The sequence below is a fragment of the Euleptes europaea genome, chromosome 3, assembly GCF_029931775.1.
Source record: "Euleptes europaea isolate rEulEur1 chromosome 3, rEulEur1.hap1, whole genome shotgun sequence".
In the NCBI taxonomy this organism is placed as follows: domain Eukaryota; kingdom Metazoa; phylum Chordata; class Lepidosauria; order Squamata; family Sphaerodactylidae; genus Euleptes; species Euleptes europaea.
The window spans coordinates 23,390,781-23,407,295 of NC_079314.1; the positions used below are offsets into that span (position 1 = coordinate 23,390,781).

The window sequence follows — 16,515 nt, forward strand, 5'->3', positions numbered from 1 at the left end:
TAATGTTTGTGTTTTTGGTACCCGTTGCATAGCCATGCCTGTGCCTTAGAATGGGGAAAGGAAAGAGGACAGGTTATTTGGCCCTAAAAGGTAAAAGGTAGAGGTCCCCTGTGCAAGCCACCGGGTCAGTCCTGACCCATGGGGTGATGTCACATCCCGACATTTTCTAGGCCGACTTTGTTTACAGGGTGGTTTGCCAGTGTCTTCCCCAGTCATCCCCTTTACCCCCAGCAAGCTGGGTCCTCATCTGACCGACCTCGGAAGGATGGAAGGCTGAGTCGACCTTGAGCCGGCTACCTGAAACCAACTTCAGTCGGGATCGAACTCAGGTCGTGAGCAGAGCTTTTGACTGCAGTACTGGAGCTTAACGTGGGTACATAAATTCTTGCACCTAGAATCTGAAGGTCTGCAACCTGACATGCAATGAAGAAAAAAGAAGTACACAAAACAGGAAAGGTTTGCATGCATATATTTTGTACTTTACTATACTAGTAACATAGGCAGAGTTTTGTTGCAATCAGGAGTTTTTGGGCTGGCCTGGGTGTTAAAAAGATGCCTTAATGCCAACACATGAGTACAAATTTAGGTCAAAATGCCCGTAGCAGCATGAAGGGTACAGAATCAACCTTTGAGAGATCCACCCAGACCTTTTGTTGGTTTCTGAACTCTTGGACCCATGTACTGTATTTCCATGCATTGCTTAATAATCATGAACACTTGAAACCTGCTGATGTCCAAATTAAAACTAGAAATTTGAAGGGTTCGATGTGTGTGCCCATCTCCTGCACTTGATGGCTGGATTCTACCCCATGAGTTGCAATTCCTACCCCTGCCCCAATGCGTGTGGAATAGATGCCCGATTTAAAAGTGCATTTTAAAATCCCAGATGGTACCGCAAGTGAGAGCATATTCTACTTCTTATATTGGCACAAAAATGGCCTTGGTGGGGACTGTGTGTCTTGAAACTGAAATAATAATAGTTTGTATTCCTATAGCGTAGTGCCAGTGTGGTGCAGTGGTTAAGAGCGGTGGTCTGGAGCGGTGGACTCTAATCTGGAGATCCAGGTTTGATTCCCCACTCCTCCACATGAGCGGCGGAGGCTAATCTGGTGAATGGGGTTGGTTTCCCCGCTCTTCCACATGAAACCAGCTGGGTGACCTGGGGCTAGTCACAGCTCTCTTAGAGCTCTCTCAGCCCCACCTCCCTCACAGGGTGTCTGTTGTGGGGAGGGGAAGGGAAGGTGATTATAAGCCGGTTTGATTCTTCCTTAAGTGGTAGGAAAAGTCGGCATATAAAAACCAACTCTTCTGCTTCATAATGAACAGTGCAACATGAAGCAGAGTTATACCCTTCTAAGCCTGTCGACAAGCTGTAATTCTGTTAAGGATTGCACTGCAAACTATCTACAACACTGGGGCATTCCAATTGTACAGAGAACTGGATATTGTGAAGGCAGCATTTCGAAAACCCTACAGAGGCGCATCATTAATTCCACCAGTGAATGCAGCCCTTTCGATTAATCAGCCGAGAGAGTGTGCCTATTTTCAGTTGTGAAGTGTTAAGAAGAAGATGCAAATTGGAAGCCGGTCGTGAGCTGACTCCAGGCACTAAAAGCTTCCTGCTGAAAGTGTCAACAGTGTGAATTTTTTTAAATTGGAGATGACAATGGAAAGGCAGTTTTGAACGTTTAAAGTGAATTTAGTGCTGCTGAACAAGGCGGGAAGCTAGAAGCCTTTATGTCTTCTGGTGAACTGTAAAACTGTCTCCGAGCTTTGCCAGCTACTTTGGAAGACAAAAGACAGTTGATGAGCTATTATTTTTAATTTCTGGTGCCTTCTCCCCATCCATTTCCCCCAGGACTGCCAACAAGGGTACTGTATCCCTCACTGCAGAAAGCAGCTTGTTGGAAACTCTCAATAGGTCTATTATTTTTTTACTGTTTCAAAACTAGGTTGCCCACCCAGCCTCTCTGGATGGTAAATCATCACCACTGGAGGAACCAATCCACCACCACCCTTCTTTTTAACCAGATGTGCTAATGGGTGGTGTGCTTTTGAGCTGATCATCTGCGGCCAAAGCAGCAGCAGCAGCAGCAGCTTCCTCTTATTCTTCTCTTCCTCCTCCTCTGTTCAGTGTGGTTTTCCAATGCAGGAGTAAGCTGGCTTCCATTTGTTATGGCCTAGGTTAAAAATTTTCAGTATGTTTTTAAAGGCAATATGCAGACACCAAATTATAATGTACACAATTCAAGGGAAGGAGGATGAAAAGGGTGTGCTTGTGCGTTGTGTTTGAAGGATCTTGGAGCAAGTCATATCACAGTCGATATTATTCCGTAGTCCTAAATAATAAGCTCATTCTCCTTTTTTGCCCCAGTGGTCCATCAATGTGGCTTGTTCATTATTTTCTTATGAATGTAGACAATGTCTATGCCGCCTCTCCAGAGACCTTCTCAAGGTTACTCACAAAGTAATTAAAAAAAAAGCACCAAGTGACTTAATTACAAAATGTATATGCCACCTTTCTGTCCAACCAGGGCCAGCAGGGGAACTACTGATTAGAAACAAAAAAAAATTAGAACAACACATCATAAAACCAAAATGATCATTCCTATGTATAAGCACGAAAAAGGCCATTAAAACGTAGGACAGGAAGGTCGTTGGGATCATTGAGGGAATGCCAAACAAAACACAAAAGTCTTGACCCACTGGCATAAAGGGGGACAAATTAATATCCTTGTGGAGGGAGTTCCACAATTCTGACGCCACAGCCCAGAAGGCCCTCCCTCAGGTTGCCTCCCATCTTGCCACAGAAGGCAGGAGCATCCAAATGGCTTTAGTGGTTGGGTGGCTTTGTACGGGAGTAGGATGTCCTTAGGGCAGGGGTCTCAAAACTGCGGCTCCAGAGCCGCATGCGGCTCTTTGGCCCGTTGAGTGCGGCTCTCCGAACTTGGTTCGGAGCCCCTGCTCTTGTGCCTGCTCGCGCCGGCAGCCGGGTTGCGGAGCCGGCGCGCCTGAGAGAGAGAGAGAGAGAGAGAGAGAGAGAGAGAGTGGGTCTCCCTTTCCCTTGCCCTCAATGGTTGGGAGGCTAAAGCCTCCCCTCCCCTCTAGCCGCGCGATTGCTGGGCGGGCGGTTTGGTGGTTCCTGCCCCCCCGCCTATCAGCTGTTGGGCGGGGCAGGCTTCCTTTGGTAGACCTGGCCTCCGGCTGAGTCCCATTGGGAGGCCATGTCTACACACTGGCTTTCTTGGCGGTAGACCTGGACTCCAAGGAGGGGCAAAAAGTCCCCCTTCAGAGGCCAGGTCTACCAATTGGCTTCTATGGGTCTCTGGAGGCCAAGTCTACTGCCAAGAAAGCCAATGGGTAGACCTGGCCTCCCAATGGGACTCCGCCGGAGGCCAGGTCTACCAATAGGCTTTTATGGCGGTAGACCAGGCCTCCAGATGAGGATTCCGGACGGGGAGGGGGAAATGGCAGGGACTTACAATTAAATTTTTATCAATAAATAAGATCACTATTAAGTATGATATCAAGTTTTATTCAGTGTACCTATAGTTTAATTAAGACTTAAAACTTTAATTAAAGTTTATTAAGTTAATAAACAGTGTACCTACCTATATAGTTTAAGTTTAAGAAATTTGGCTCTCAAAAGAAATCTCAATCGTTGTACTGTTGATATTTGGCTCTTTTGACTAATGAGTTTGCCGACCCCTGCCTTAGGGTGTGCTGGTCCCAAGTCATACAGGGCATTAAAGGTCAATACCAGCACCCGGAATCGGGACCACAACCAACTGGGAGCCAGTGTAGATAGATGGGCCAAGACTGGAGTGATATGGTTCCTATGATAACATCATAAAAGCACAATAATAATCAAAACTGTATGTGTGTGTGTGTGTGTGTGTGTGTGTGTGTGCTAATTGCCATCAAGTCGCTTCCAATTTATGGCATTCCTATGAATTAATAATCTCCAAAACGTCCGGTTGTTAACAGCCTTGCTCAGGTCTTGCAAATTGAGGGCCGTGGCTTCCATTATTGAGTCAATCCATCTCTTGTTGGGTCTTCCTCTTTGCCCGCTGCCAACTTTTCCTAGCGTTATTGTCTTTTCCAGTGATCCTTGTCTTTTCATAATGTGACCAAAGTAAGATAGCCTCAGTTTAGAGCCAAAATTAACAAACCGAAAAAGATCCCAGCAATTAGAAACCCAGCCATTTAAAAAGAAAAAGCATGCACCAATTCCGTTTGGGGGTTGCTAAGTCATCCTGAGTATCATCTCTCTTGCACAAGAAGTGCCATGCCAGATTCAATCAAGATCCACCTAGTCCCATAGATCTAAGCACCAACAGAGCGTGGCAAAGTTCTTGCACTACCAGGATTCCACTGTGTGCCACCAATCACAGTTGGTCCTGTCAGTGTCATCCAACTCCCCTCCTTACTACCACAACCCCTGCCTCGAGTGGCCTTTGTCCATGCAGGTCCCATGATCCTTACCATAACCTTTGGGGTGGTCAAAGGGGGGGACCCTTCCTCCCTTTTGATCAGCAAAAAGGCTGGTTCAAGCCACCCCACTATCCCCATGCTCAGTCCTGAGCTCTGCATCGAAATCCTGCTCCAGGCCTCAGCTGTCTCTCATTGGTGGTAGGAGATGACACTGGCAGCTAGGGTTGCCAGGTCCCTCTTTGCCACGGGTGGTAGGGTTTTGGGGCAGAGCCTGAGGAGGGCGGGGTTTGAAGAGGGACTTCAATGCCATAGAGACCAGTTGCAAAAGCGGCCATTTTCTCCAGGTGATCTGATCTCTATCAGCTGGAGATCCGTTGTAATAGCAGATCTCCAGCTAGTACCTGGAGGTTGGCAACCCTACTGGCAGCTCCTCCTAAGGAACTGCACATCTTGGTTTGGTTTGCAGCCATAATACAACATTAGGTGCTCTGGTGCATTAACTTGTCTTGCCTTCAACAGTCATCTTAGCCCATGCCTGGTCCAGAGAGCTCTTTGCAGGACATTCACTAACCAATTAGCACTATGTGGTCTGCCAGAGACTGGACCACAATCTATCCAACCCCCCACATACACTTTTAACCATTTATAGACAAAACTGATAGATAGTTTATTTGCGGCCCTTGGCCAGATAAATCAAGATACATGGACTAAAATAACATCCAAGTTACATCTGCCATTTGGACTAAGAGACTACTCTGTGGCAACGAATTTTCATTGCAGCCGTACAAAAGTTTGCTACCTGAGAGGTGATTGAGGGATTATCTCATTGTAGGAGCTTTTCTATCTTTTCTCTTTCCCTGTCGGGTCCCATTCTCAGTATAAGGGGCTCAATAAACTTAGAACGGGGTATAGTGTAAAAGTTACAGTTCAGGAGAACATGTTCAGTGGTTTTTAAATCCCCGGATTTGCAGGGGCATAGTCTTTCTGCCCTGGGTATCTTCTAGAATTTCCCCTCTAACATAGCAGAGGGTAAGGCTGCGCACCTAGCCAAGGTAAAAGCCCTCCTATATTTGTTTATCTCTAAGTAACGGAGATAGGCTGCCGGTGCAAGGATAAATTTGGAGTGGGGGGGAGCCATAAATAGGGGCAGTCTTGCTAGATCTACTTGTCGCTCGATATCTTTAACCCTTTGGTTTATAGTTGACTTAGCTTGATCCCACCCTATCTGAAGTAGTGCTAGGTGGGTAAAACCCAGGTTATTTAGTTTGTCTTCAATGGCTATTATCCACTTTGACCTAAAGGTATCACAAAGAAGACCCTTGGGGTTGAAATTAATTTTCAGCCAGAGATAAAGCGAGGACAAGACAACCCTTGCCTCCACCTTCATCATGCCAGTTTCTAAACGGATCATAGCATTTGATACACATCTTGGCAATTGCAGGGCAGCTCTAAGAAACTTGGATTGCACTCGTTCCATGGGAATAAGACATGAGGGTGGCGAGTCAAGTTGTGTTCCATATAACATTTGTGCTAGAGTTTTCGCCTGAAAATGTTTAAGGGCGGCTGGAATATAGTGTGCCCCCTTGGTCCGGAGAAAATTTATTATTGAACGGGCTGATCTTTCCCCTAAATTGGCAACATAGGTATTATGGGCCAGCTTGGAGCCAGATGACTGGATTGTCGTTCCAAGATATTTGAATTGGGTTACCTGTTCCAACCTATGGCCATTTATGCTCCACCTCCTATAATTAGGGCGATTGCCAAAAGCCATTACTTTTGTTTTGTCATAATTAATAGTCAGGCGTTCCTTCTCACAGAATGTTCCCACTCTCACTAGCGCCCTCCTTAGGCCAACTGGGGTTCTTGAAAGAAGTATCGCATCATCGGCATAGAGCAGAATATGAATATGCCTGTCCACTAGTTTAGGTGGATGTAAATCCGGTGCGTTCAAGGAACTGACTATGTTATTTATATAATTAGCAAATAGCAGGGGGGCGAGTAAACAGCCCTGCCTAACTCCTCTATAGGTGTTTATGGGGACGGTAAGATGTCCTCTTCTATTGCACCTGACTCTCAGTGCTGTCCGTTCATGTAGGGCTCGCAGCAGCAACAGGAGCCTTTTATCTACATTTGAGGCTTCGAGCTCGTCCCAGAGTAAAGGTCTGGAAATCGAATCAAATGCTGCCCTAAAATCAATGAATGCCACATATAAAGAGGGTTGTCCCTTATTAGAATATTTCTCTGCTAGATGTTGCAGGAGAAGGCAGTGCTCTATCGTTACTCTCCCTTCCCTAAAGCCTGCCTGCTCTATTGCAAAATATAGACAAAACTGAAGGCCATGTAAGGGTCGTGGCTGAGCAGCATAAAAAGGAACAAAGGTTTATGTTGTGGCACACATAGCAGGAAAGAGTGAATGGGTGGGGCCAAGGGCTACAATCAAACCATGGGCCAACTTGGGAAGTCCGTTGGCTTGTACACTCCCCCTTCCTCCTGTACTCAGCTCAGGAACTAAAGATTTTTGCATTCCAAGCATGCCTAATTAATGAAGAGCCCCGTGGCGCAGAGTGGTAAGCTGCAGTACTGCAGTCCAAGCTCTGCTTACGACCTGAGTTCGATCCTGACGGAAGTTGGTTTCAGGTAGCTGGCTCAAGGTCGACTCAGCCTTCCATCCTTCCGAAGTCGGTCAAATGAGGACCCAGCTTGCTGGGGGTAAAGGGGAAGGCAATGGCAAACCACCCCGTAAACATAGTCTGCCTAGTAAACGTTGGGATGTGACATCACCCCATAGGGTCAGGAACGACCCGGTGCTTGCACAGGGTCATTTACCCTAATTAAGCAGTTTGTTATATCATCCAGACTGTTGTATGGTTTGTTTTCTTGCTTATCAAGGAAAAATAGTAGCTATGCCACACCAACACTGTAATTAAACCTCAAAATACAAAGGTATGTGGCTAAGGGACATATATTTAATTTATCATGTACAAACATTATGACTATATATACTGACTAAAACACATCCAGGTTACAATCCACAATAATTCCACTGGCATAGAATCAAGAGTCCTTTTGCAATCCTTGCTTACCAATCTGGGCTTTAAAGTCCTGGTTTGTAAGCCAAACTGACAAATATTTTGGGTCCAGTTTTGACAAAATGATAAATAATGGATTGGATCCAGACTAAGGTGGCAATTTCCACTGATTCCCCCTTCCTGCTGCAGACTCCACCCCCAATGTCATTCTGTGGGATCCCCTATCCTCTAGAACAGGAATGTCAAACTCATTTGTGCCGGATATGACATAAATATCACTTGGTCGGGCCGGGCCATGCCTCACCAGACCAGATTAGGACTGGGGTGTGTGTGTGTGGCTGCCTCAGCTGGTTTGTGGGCTGGATAAGAGCTCTCAAGGGGCCAGATCCAGCCTGCGGGCCGCATGTTTTATGTCCTGCTCTAGAAGCAACATTTGGTGGAGATCAGCTGGCTGCAGTGATGGTGTAGAAGGCAAGAAATGTCTATTCTGCTGATGGAAAATTTAGTCTGGGTCCAACCCAGTGATTCGTTGGGAATGTAAATGTCTCCGATTTCTGCGACATGTGTGGGGGTAAGAGGGAGGGGGGACCTGTCAGTAGGGTTGCCAGCTCCGGGTTGGGAAATAACTGGAGATTTTGGGGGTGGAGCCTGAAGAAGGCAGGTGTTGGGTAGGGGAGGGACTTCAATGTCATAGAGAGTCCGCCTTCCAAAGTGGCCATTTTCTCCAGGCAAACTTACCTCTGTTGCTTGGAGATCAGATGTAATAGTGGGAGATCTCCAGCCACCATCTGGAGGTTACACAAAAAAATGTCTGGGACTTCACAAGCTAGTCAGAGACTACTGCATGATCCTAAAAAAGCATTTTTAAGAATAATTTTCTTCTATAAGAAATCATAAGAATTGATAACACTTGAATTACAACTTTGCTGTTCTACAAAGTGGAAGTGGACACAAGATGGCTAAGGGTGGCTGAAGAAAACTATGAAACAGCGCTACTTACCGGAAAGCTGTCCCACCTAGCATATATGAACTGTTATTGTTGAATCCATAGTATGTTAGAAACACAGATTGTGTATGAAAATTAAATAACACAAGTTGAGTGTACAATATAATTTACTGATGAAGCAGCAATTACTATTTATGTTGAAATACAATAGATGTTAAAGAAAAGTTTTTGTTACAATACATAAGATACAAAAAAACCTTATTGTCCACCCTATTTTACTCACGAGTAGTAAGTCAACATCCTCTTTTTCTCACGAGTAGTGATATATATATGTGTGTGTTTTCAATTTTGATAGCCATAATAGCTGTATTTTTTTGAATAACCATCTGGAGGTTGGAAACCCTACCTGTCAGTCAATTATTGCAAGGACAAAAGTGACATATAAATGCAGCCAGGGATGTTTCACCAGCTTCATAGAAAATCTGTTTAGTATATTTTTATCCTGCCTCATCTTCCAGGGTACCCAGGGTAGGCATGCATGGCTCTTCCCCATTTTATCTTCATAACAATCCTGTGAGGTTGATTAGGCTGAGAGAGAGAGAGACTGGTCCAAGGGCACCCAGTAACCATGCTGGCAGAGTGTGAAGATTTGAACTCAGCTCTCCCAGTCCCTAGTCCCACACCGTAACTGCTATACCACATTGTGCCTCTGCTAGAATTCGTCACTGAATAATAAGACAGCAACGCAGAAGGGCAGGCAGGATCAGCTAAGAATGTAGAAAGAGGAATGGAGCCATCCTCGCCTAAGCTCTTACCGCAAGTTTTACAATATCATTTTATAACAGTCATTTACATGCACTACCAAACATCCAGATCTACACAAATTGTCGCTTTGCTCTTGTGTTGTCATTTTGTTGTTGTTCTTGCAGTTGGACTGTATTGGAATTTTGTTTCTCTGTGCGAGAGGCAGCAGCTGATGGCACTTGAGATTTTTTGCATTTGTTAATGTCTCCCAAGTGCCACTGTTTCCTTTCTGTTCAAATCAAAGGAACAGACACATCTGTACGCAGCCAGCATCTTCCCATGGTGGTTTATTGTCACTCATTCATTATGGCCTGCTGTATGAAAAGCAAAAGACACACTCTACAGCGGTTCTTTGTATGACAGCCTTTGATTACATGAAATTTTGACAATTGCATCTGGTTACTCGTGTCTTTTATACAGCTATCTGGCACAGAGTTATTCATATAAGCTGTAAGCAGTCGGACCCCCCCTCCCCCTAAGGGGTGCCATGGAGGCACGGGGGCCAAAGACTGGCATAAGAGCAAGACACTGCTCCCCACAAAATGGATGCTTCTCAGAGAGTTTTGGGATCCATCTTGTGTGTCAAGCCTGGGCAGGAAGGCGGTGGGCCGCTGAACTTTCCCCCTGGTGGGAGGAGGAGGAGGAGGAGGAAGAAGAATTGGTTTGCAATTGGTCACTAATCAGTTTGAATCGGTTACTAATCGTTTTGCAATTGGCTACTAATCGGTTTGCAATCACTTACTAATCGGTTTGCAATCACTTACTAATCGGTTACTAATTGTTTGCAATCGGTCACTAATTGGTTACTAATTGTTTTGCAATTGGCTACTAATCGGTTACTAATTGGTTATTAATTAGTTACTAATTGGTTACTAATCAGTTTGCAACATGTTACCAATCAATTACTGATCGGATACTAATTGGTTTGCAATCACTTATTAATCAGTTACTGATTGGTTTGCAATCAGCTACTAATCAGTTATTATCCATTTACTAATTGGTTTGCAATCACTTACTAATCGGTTACTAATTGGTTACTAATTGTTTTGTAATTGGTCACTAATCGGTTAGCAATCAATTACTACTTGGTTACTAATCACTTACTAATTGGTTACTAATTGGTTTGTAATCAGTTACTAATCGATTAGTAAGTGATTAGTAACCGATTAGTAACTGATCACAAACCTATTAGTAACTGAGTAGTAACCGAGTAGTAACTGACTGCAAACCGATTAGTAACTGATTGCAAACCGATTAGTGACTGGTTAGTAACCAATTAGTAACCCTATCCAACTTCCTCCCTTTTCTCTTAGTCAGCTCTTGTATGTTTTTGTGCGTATATTCATTGCTTAAATATATTTCTTGTTTTGCTATTTTTATTCTTTAATAAAACCAATGTTAATTGTACAACCGCCGCTTGCTCATTTGAGAGTTTTCACCCAGGATTATCCGGGTATACATAGATTATCAATCCCAGTTACCCCCACCCCACCCCCACCCTCTGTCTCCAGCTAATTCCCCCAACTACAGTGGAGACTGTCTACTTAGGGTAACATTATACTCACATACAACTTTCTAACCTCAAGTAAATATGTCTGACTTCCAAGTCTTTAAGCTTGTAATAACAGGCTACTTAAGGTTCTACTGTCAGAAGGAAAGAACAAACTCCTTTCTAGCTCGTAAAATCTTTCCCCTGTTGGTTGCCTGGAGTGATTCTCACTAGTCACAGTAGGTGACCAGATGTCACTATTTATAAGCACGTATTATCTAGTTTCCATCTTTGCTTGCTTGTTCTTGAGCTGTTAAAATATATATATTTATTGATACTGCTGCTTTTCTTGCCAATGGGGACTCAAAGCAGCTTACAACGTTGTTCTCTCCTCCTCCAGTGTATCCTCACAACAACCCTATGAGGTAGGTAGGCTGCCTGAGGTCACCCAGTGAGCTTCCATGGCAGTGTAGAGATTCAAATCCGAGACTCCCAGATCTGCCACAGTAGTGCATTACGGTTCTATTTGTGGCTTTAAAAAGTCAAGATGAGACTGTTATTTTAACGCCCTATTCTCATTGCCAGATACCTTGTCAATACGCCAATTTCCTTGAGATGAGATGCTTGAGAGAATCACTCCAGTAGTGAGGGGGCGGACAAAACTGCAGGAATTCCCACTCCTCTTCTATGGGATGTTCAGGCATGTTCAGCCATATTTCATGCGCAAACCCTGTGGACAATGGCCATTAACTCCCCACTGTGACCTTGACAATTAGCTCCTTAGCTCCTGCTGATTAGTGTACCACCTGCCAGCCGGCTTTTTAGTCAATCCAAAGGAAACCTGTTTTATTTTTAACACACTTCCTCTGTTTACAGTGGGCAGTGTTGACCTCTGGGGCAGAGATTTTTCCAGCTGTTAAGTGGTCAAATTAAAGGGTGTGGTTAACCCGCCAGGCAGCGGCTGAGTGGTGATAAAAATCTGGCCATTCAAGACATACCGTATGCTTCTTGAAAGTTGGTCAGAATTTGGCATTTGACAATCTCTCTCTCTCTCTCTCTCTCTCTCTCTCTCTCTCTCTCTCTCTCTCTATCTATCTATCTATCTATCTATCTATCTATCTATCTATCTATCTATCTATCTATCTATCTATCTATCTATCTATCTCGTTGCCCAAAAACAAGGATGGATCATCAGATTTCATGAAGGTTCAGGCAAGTTTTCATGACTAAAGACACAGCAGCCTCTAAGACCTGTCATGCTTCTAGTCCTCAGAGGTTCAGAGGAAAACTTGACAGAGACAGGGCAGGTAGATAGATGATAAATGCCTCACCCCCAAACTCACTCTATACTATATCTAAACCAAGAGTCAGGGGAAAGCTGTACTACTTTGGAATTCTGAGGGATTGTTGTTTTAAAAAGGTAAAGGTCCCCTGTGCAAGCAAGGGGTCCTGACCCATGGGGTGACATCACATCCCAACGTTTACTAGGCAGATTATGTTTATGGGGTGGTTTGCCAGTGCCTTCCCCAGTCATCTTCCCTTTATCCTCAGCAAGCTGGGTACTAATTTTACTGACCTCGGAAGGATGGAAGGCTGAGTCAACCTTGAGCCGGCTACCTGAAACCGACCTCCGTCGAGATTGAACTCAGGTTGTGAGCAGAGCTTGGACTGCAGTACTGCATCTTACCACTCTAGGCCATGGGGCTCTATTGCTGTTTTACTTTTGTGTAAAACTGGGGGGGGGTTGTGGCAGGGGACTGCACCTGTGCCTCAAGAGCCAAATGTGGCTCGATACGAACACAAACATGGTTCCTTAACAAGGAAAATTAAAATTTTACATTATGGTATACGGAGGAGTAGGTGGGATGCCAGAATAACTAGGATGTAAAGGAAACGCAGCAAGCTGACTGCACTGCTCCACTGCCATCCCACAATGCCAACACGCTCACACAATATTTACACAGCCCAAATAATGCACTTTCAATCCTCTTTCACTGCACCTTAACGATCGTTTGCAAGTGGATTTTGCCAGTTCACACAGTAAAATCCACCTTCAAAGTGCATTGAAAGTGGATTGAAAGTGCATTATTTGGGCTGTGTAAATAGCACCAAAGACATGAGGCAAATATCAACCGTGATGGCACAGAAGAACTTAACTATGCTTCTGTGCGTGTGCCTGACCATCGTATTTAAACTGGGTCTGTACCTGCTACAGAAGCCCGGTGGCGCAGAGTGGTTAGCTGCAGTACTGCAGTCCTGGTACTGGTAAACATAGTCTGCCTAGTAAACGTTGGGATGTGACGTCACCCCATGGGTCAGTAATGACCCTGGTGCTTGCACAGGGGACTATCGGTACCTTACCTGGTATGCATACATTAACCTGCTAGACGTTTCCAGCCCGCTGGGGTGTTGTCCTGCCATTTGCCCCCATTTAAACGGGCATGTGCAAAGTCACACGGATAAGTTCTTACCTGCCAGATTAAAAACTGGACTCAGTCCCAGAAATGGTTCTCAGTGCTGCATTTCAGTCTTGAAACGAGTGACCAGGGAGTGTCTCTCAGCATGTGCAGAATGACTTTCCTTCATCTCAGCTTGGCCCCAAACTGCTGAGACTAGGAAAAAGGATTTTATGTAGAAGGTCTCTCAGTGAGCTTCCATGGCAAGGGGGGGATTCGCACTTGGGTCTCACAGATTCTAGTCCGACACTCTAACCACTGCACCACGCTGTGTTGCTCACTTTGCCCCTCTTCAGTGGGCTTTCTGGGCAGCCGTGCACATAAACCAAGAAGGATGACTCATGATTCTGTATGCTCGGGCAACTCTGAACTATTCAGGAATAAGAACTCTTCTGAGTATGTGCAGAGTGCTTTTCTTTTACCCGGGAGAGCTGGTGAGCATGATGAAAGAAGGGCTTGGCTGACCCCTAAAGTGGCTATTGTATAAGGAGTGCTTTGAGTTTGTTTGTTTGTTTGTTTAACAGGGAGGTCCTAATGCAGAGTTACTCCAGTCTACTCTCGCTGGGCTTTGAGTTCCAGAGCAGCTTTATTGGATAAATTAAAATAATTTAAACAGCCGGGAGAGAAGAAGAGTCGGTTTTTTATATGCTGACTTTCTCTACCACTTAAGGAAGAATCAAACCAATTTTCAATCCCCTCCCCCTCCCCACAACAGACACCCTGTGAGGTAGGTGGGGCTGAGAGAACTCTGAGAGAGCTGTGACTAGCCCAAGCTCACCCAGCTGGCTTCATGTGGAGGAGAGCCAGTGTGGTGTAGTGGTAAAGAGGTGGGTGATTCCCCACCCCTCCACGTGAGCGGCGGAGGCTAATCGGGTGAACTGGAATTGTTTCCCCACTCCTGCACAGGAAGCCAGCTGGGTGACCTTGGGCCAGTCACATTCTCTCAGCCCCACCCCCACCTCACAAAGTGTCTGTTGTGGGGACGGGAAGGGAAGGCGATTGTAAGCCGGTTTGAGTCTCCCTTAAGTGGTAGAGAAAGTCAGCATATAAAAACCAACTCTTCTTCTTCTTCATATACATATATTATATGTAGTAGAAAAGGGCAAGAGTCCAGTAGCACCTTAAAGAATAACAAAAATATTTTCTGGCAGGGTATGAGCTTTCAAGTGAGCTGTGGCTCATGAAAGCTCATACCCTGCCAGAAAATATTTTCGTTAGTCTTTAAGGTGCTACTGGACTCTTGCTCTTTTCTACTACTGCAGACAGACTAACACGGCTACCCACTGTGATATGTCTGTTTATTATATATGTGTCTGTATATATTATATTTTAAATTCCTATTTTATATTATCTAAATGCATTTGTTATCTATTGTGTGTGTGTCGTCAAGTCAGTTCTGAAGAAGCGAGCTGTGGCTCACGAAAGCTCACACCCTGCCAGAAAATATTCTTGTGAGTCTTTAAGGTGCTACCGGACTCTTGCCCTTTTCTACTCCTGCAGACAGACTAACACGGCTACCCACCGTGATATATGACATGTCTGTTTATTATAGATGTGTATGTATATATTTTAAATTCATATTTTATATTATCTAAATGCATTTGTCATCTATTGTGTGTGCGTGTCGTCAAGTCACAGCTGATTTGCGGAAACCCCCGCAGGCTTTTCATTTTTACTCCAGTAACCTCAGCAGATGGGGCTTGCTTCCGTCTCGACGACGGCGACATAGTCCGGGGCTGTACATCGCTGTCCAGGGACCGCAGGCAGACATATCCTGCGGGGGTTTTTGCCTTGGATTTGCCACTCCGTAGATGCACATTTTCCCATCTGAATTCTCAAAACTCTGCATTTATTGTTGAGTTTGGCGAGGGGAAACGTGCATGTATAGAGCAGCAAATCCAAGGCAAAAACCTCCCGCCCGATCCAGGAGCAGCCGCGATTCCGCACGGCTCGCTTAATCCGGAATGAGAAAGGAGGCGGAGCCGGCCGGGGCGCAGCGGCCGCCCAGTTGGCCACCTGGCCCCGCCGCGCTCCTTCCGCACCCTCCCTCGCAGCCAACCCGGAGCCGGCCCCAGCCTGGGCGGAGCCGCCGGCCCCTTCCCCGCCAGGCCCAGCAGCCAATCGGGCGGCAGGGGGCGGGGCCGGCGCGCGGCTCCTGCTTGGCGAGGAGCCGCGGCGCTCCACGCGGGGGGAGGGGGGAGGGGGGAGGGGGGAGGGAGGAAAGCAGCGGCGTATAAAGTCTGGCGGCGCCCGCGCGGAGCGTTCGGCGTTCGCGGGGTTTCGGGGGGAAGCAGCCGCGATGCCGCTCGCCCAGCTGGGAGCGGAGCCCTGGCCCGACATGGAGCTGGTGGACATGGAGTTGGACGCCGAGGTAAAAGCGCGAGCAGGCAGGGCGCTTGGAGGGGGAGCAAGCTGAGCATGGCTCGGTTGTGTGTGTGCACGCATCAGAGGGACCGTCTCTCTGTAGGGCTCAACCTGCACCATTTACGCATAGGGGGTTTCGCCTTGGGTTTGCCGCTCTCTAGATGCACGTTTTCCCCACCGGAATTCTCCAAAAACTCAACAATATCCCCCCCCCCCATATTGCAGAGTTTGGAGGTTTCCCATGGGGAAAAACGGGCCCCCGGAGAGCGGCCCATCCAAGGCGAAACCTCCCAGGCAGAAACGGCACCCTGGAGTCACGCAAAAGAGGGCTGGATCCGCCGTTGGCTTGGCCAAGGGTCGCTTATGCCTGGGAGGTTTGCTTTGGATTTGCTGCTCTCTAGATGCACGTTTTTTCCCCCCGTCTGAACTCTGCACGGGGGCTTATTGTTGAGTTTCTGAGCATTCAGATGGGGGAAAATGTGCATCTAGAGAGTGGCAAATCCAAGGCAAAACCTCCCGTGCAAAAATGGCCTAAGCCTGGCCTGTGCGTAATTGCGCGCAGGTTCCTGCGCCGGGTTCGAAACCTGGCAGGGGCGCTGCGGGGGAAAAAAGAATGCCAGCCGGTCTGTGTCGTCGGGGCAGGAGGTGGTAGGACCCGTCCTCTTTCTCTCCTTCTATATGAAGTCCCTCAACGGGCTCCGTGCCATTTGTCGTCGTCGTCCCCCGCCTCTACAGGGATTGGGTTTGGGGTGGGGGCTTGGCACACCGAAAGCAACCGCTTCCTTCTCCTGGAAGCTATTAAAGGGAGCCGTCGGGGTGGGGAGGGAGAGAGAGCTTTTCCTGCTCTTTAAAGTAATCGGAACCTTCTCTTAGATCAGATCAATATGCGGCGTTTTTGCACCACGCCGATACCCTTCTCTTTACGATGCGCCCCCCCCCCATCTTCCAAGCAATCGGGGTGGAGGGCAGGATTGCTTTCCCTCACCGTCAGTG

General features: G+C 46.5%; 1 protein-coding gene across 1 annotated transcript in view; it reads left to right on the forward strand.

Annotated features, from left to right (window-relative positions):
* The first annotated feature begins 15,453 nt into the window (after nucleotides 1-15,453).
* RPS6KA1 (ribosomal protein S6 kinase A1) overlaps nucleotides 15,454-16,515 on the forward strand; it is a 95,812-nt gene continuing 94,750 nt past the window's right edge. Inside the window, exon 1 of the mRNA XM_056845789.1 lies at nucleotides 15,454-15,529. Coding sequence (XP_056701767.1) covers nucleotides 15,458-15,529 — 72 coding nt within the window. The 5' untranslated portion in view covers nucleotides 15,454-15,457. The remainder of the gene's footprint in view (nucleotides 15,530-16,515) is intronic.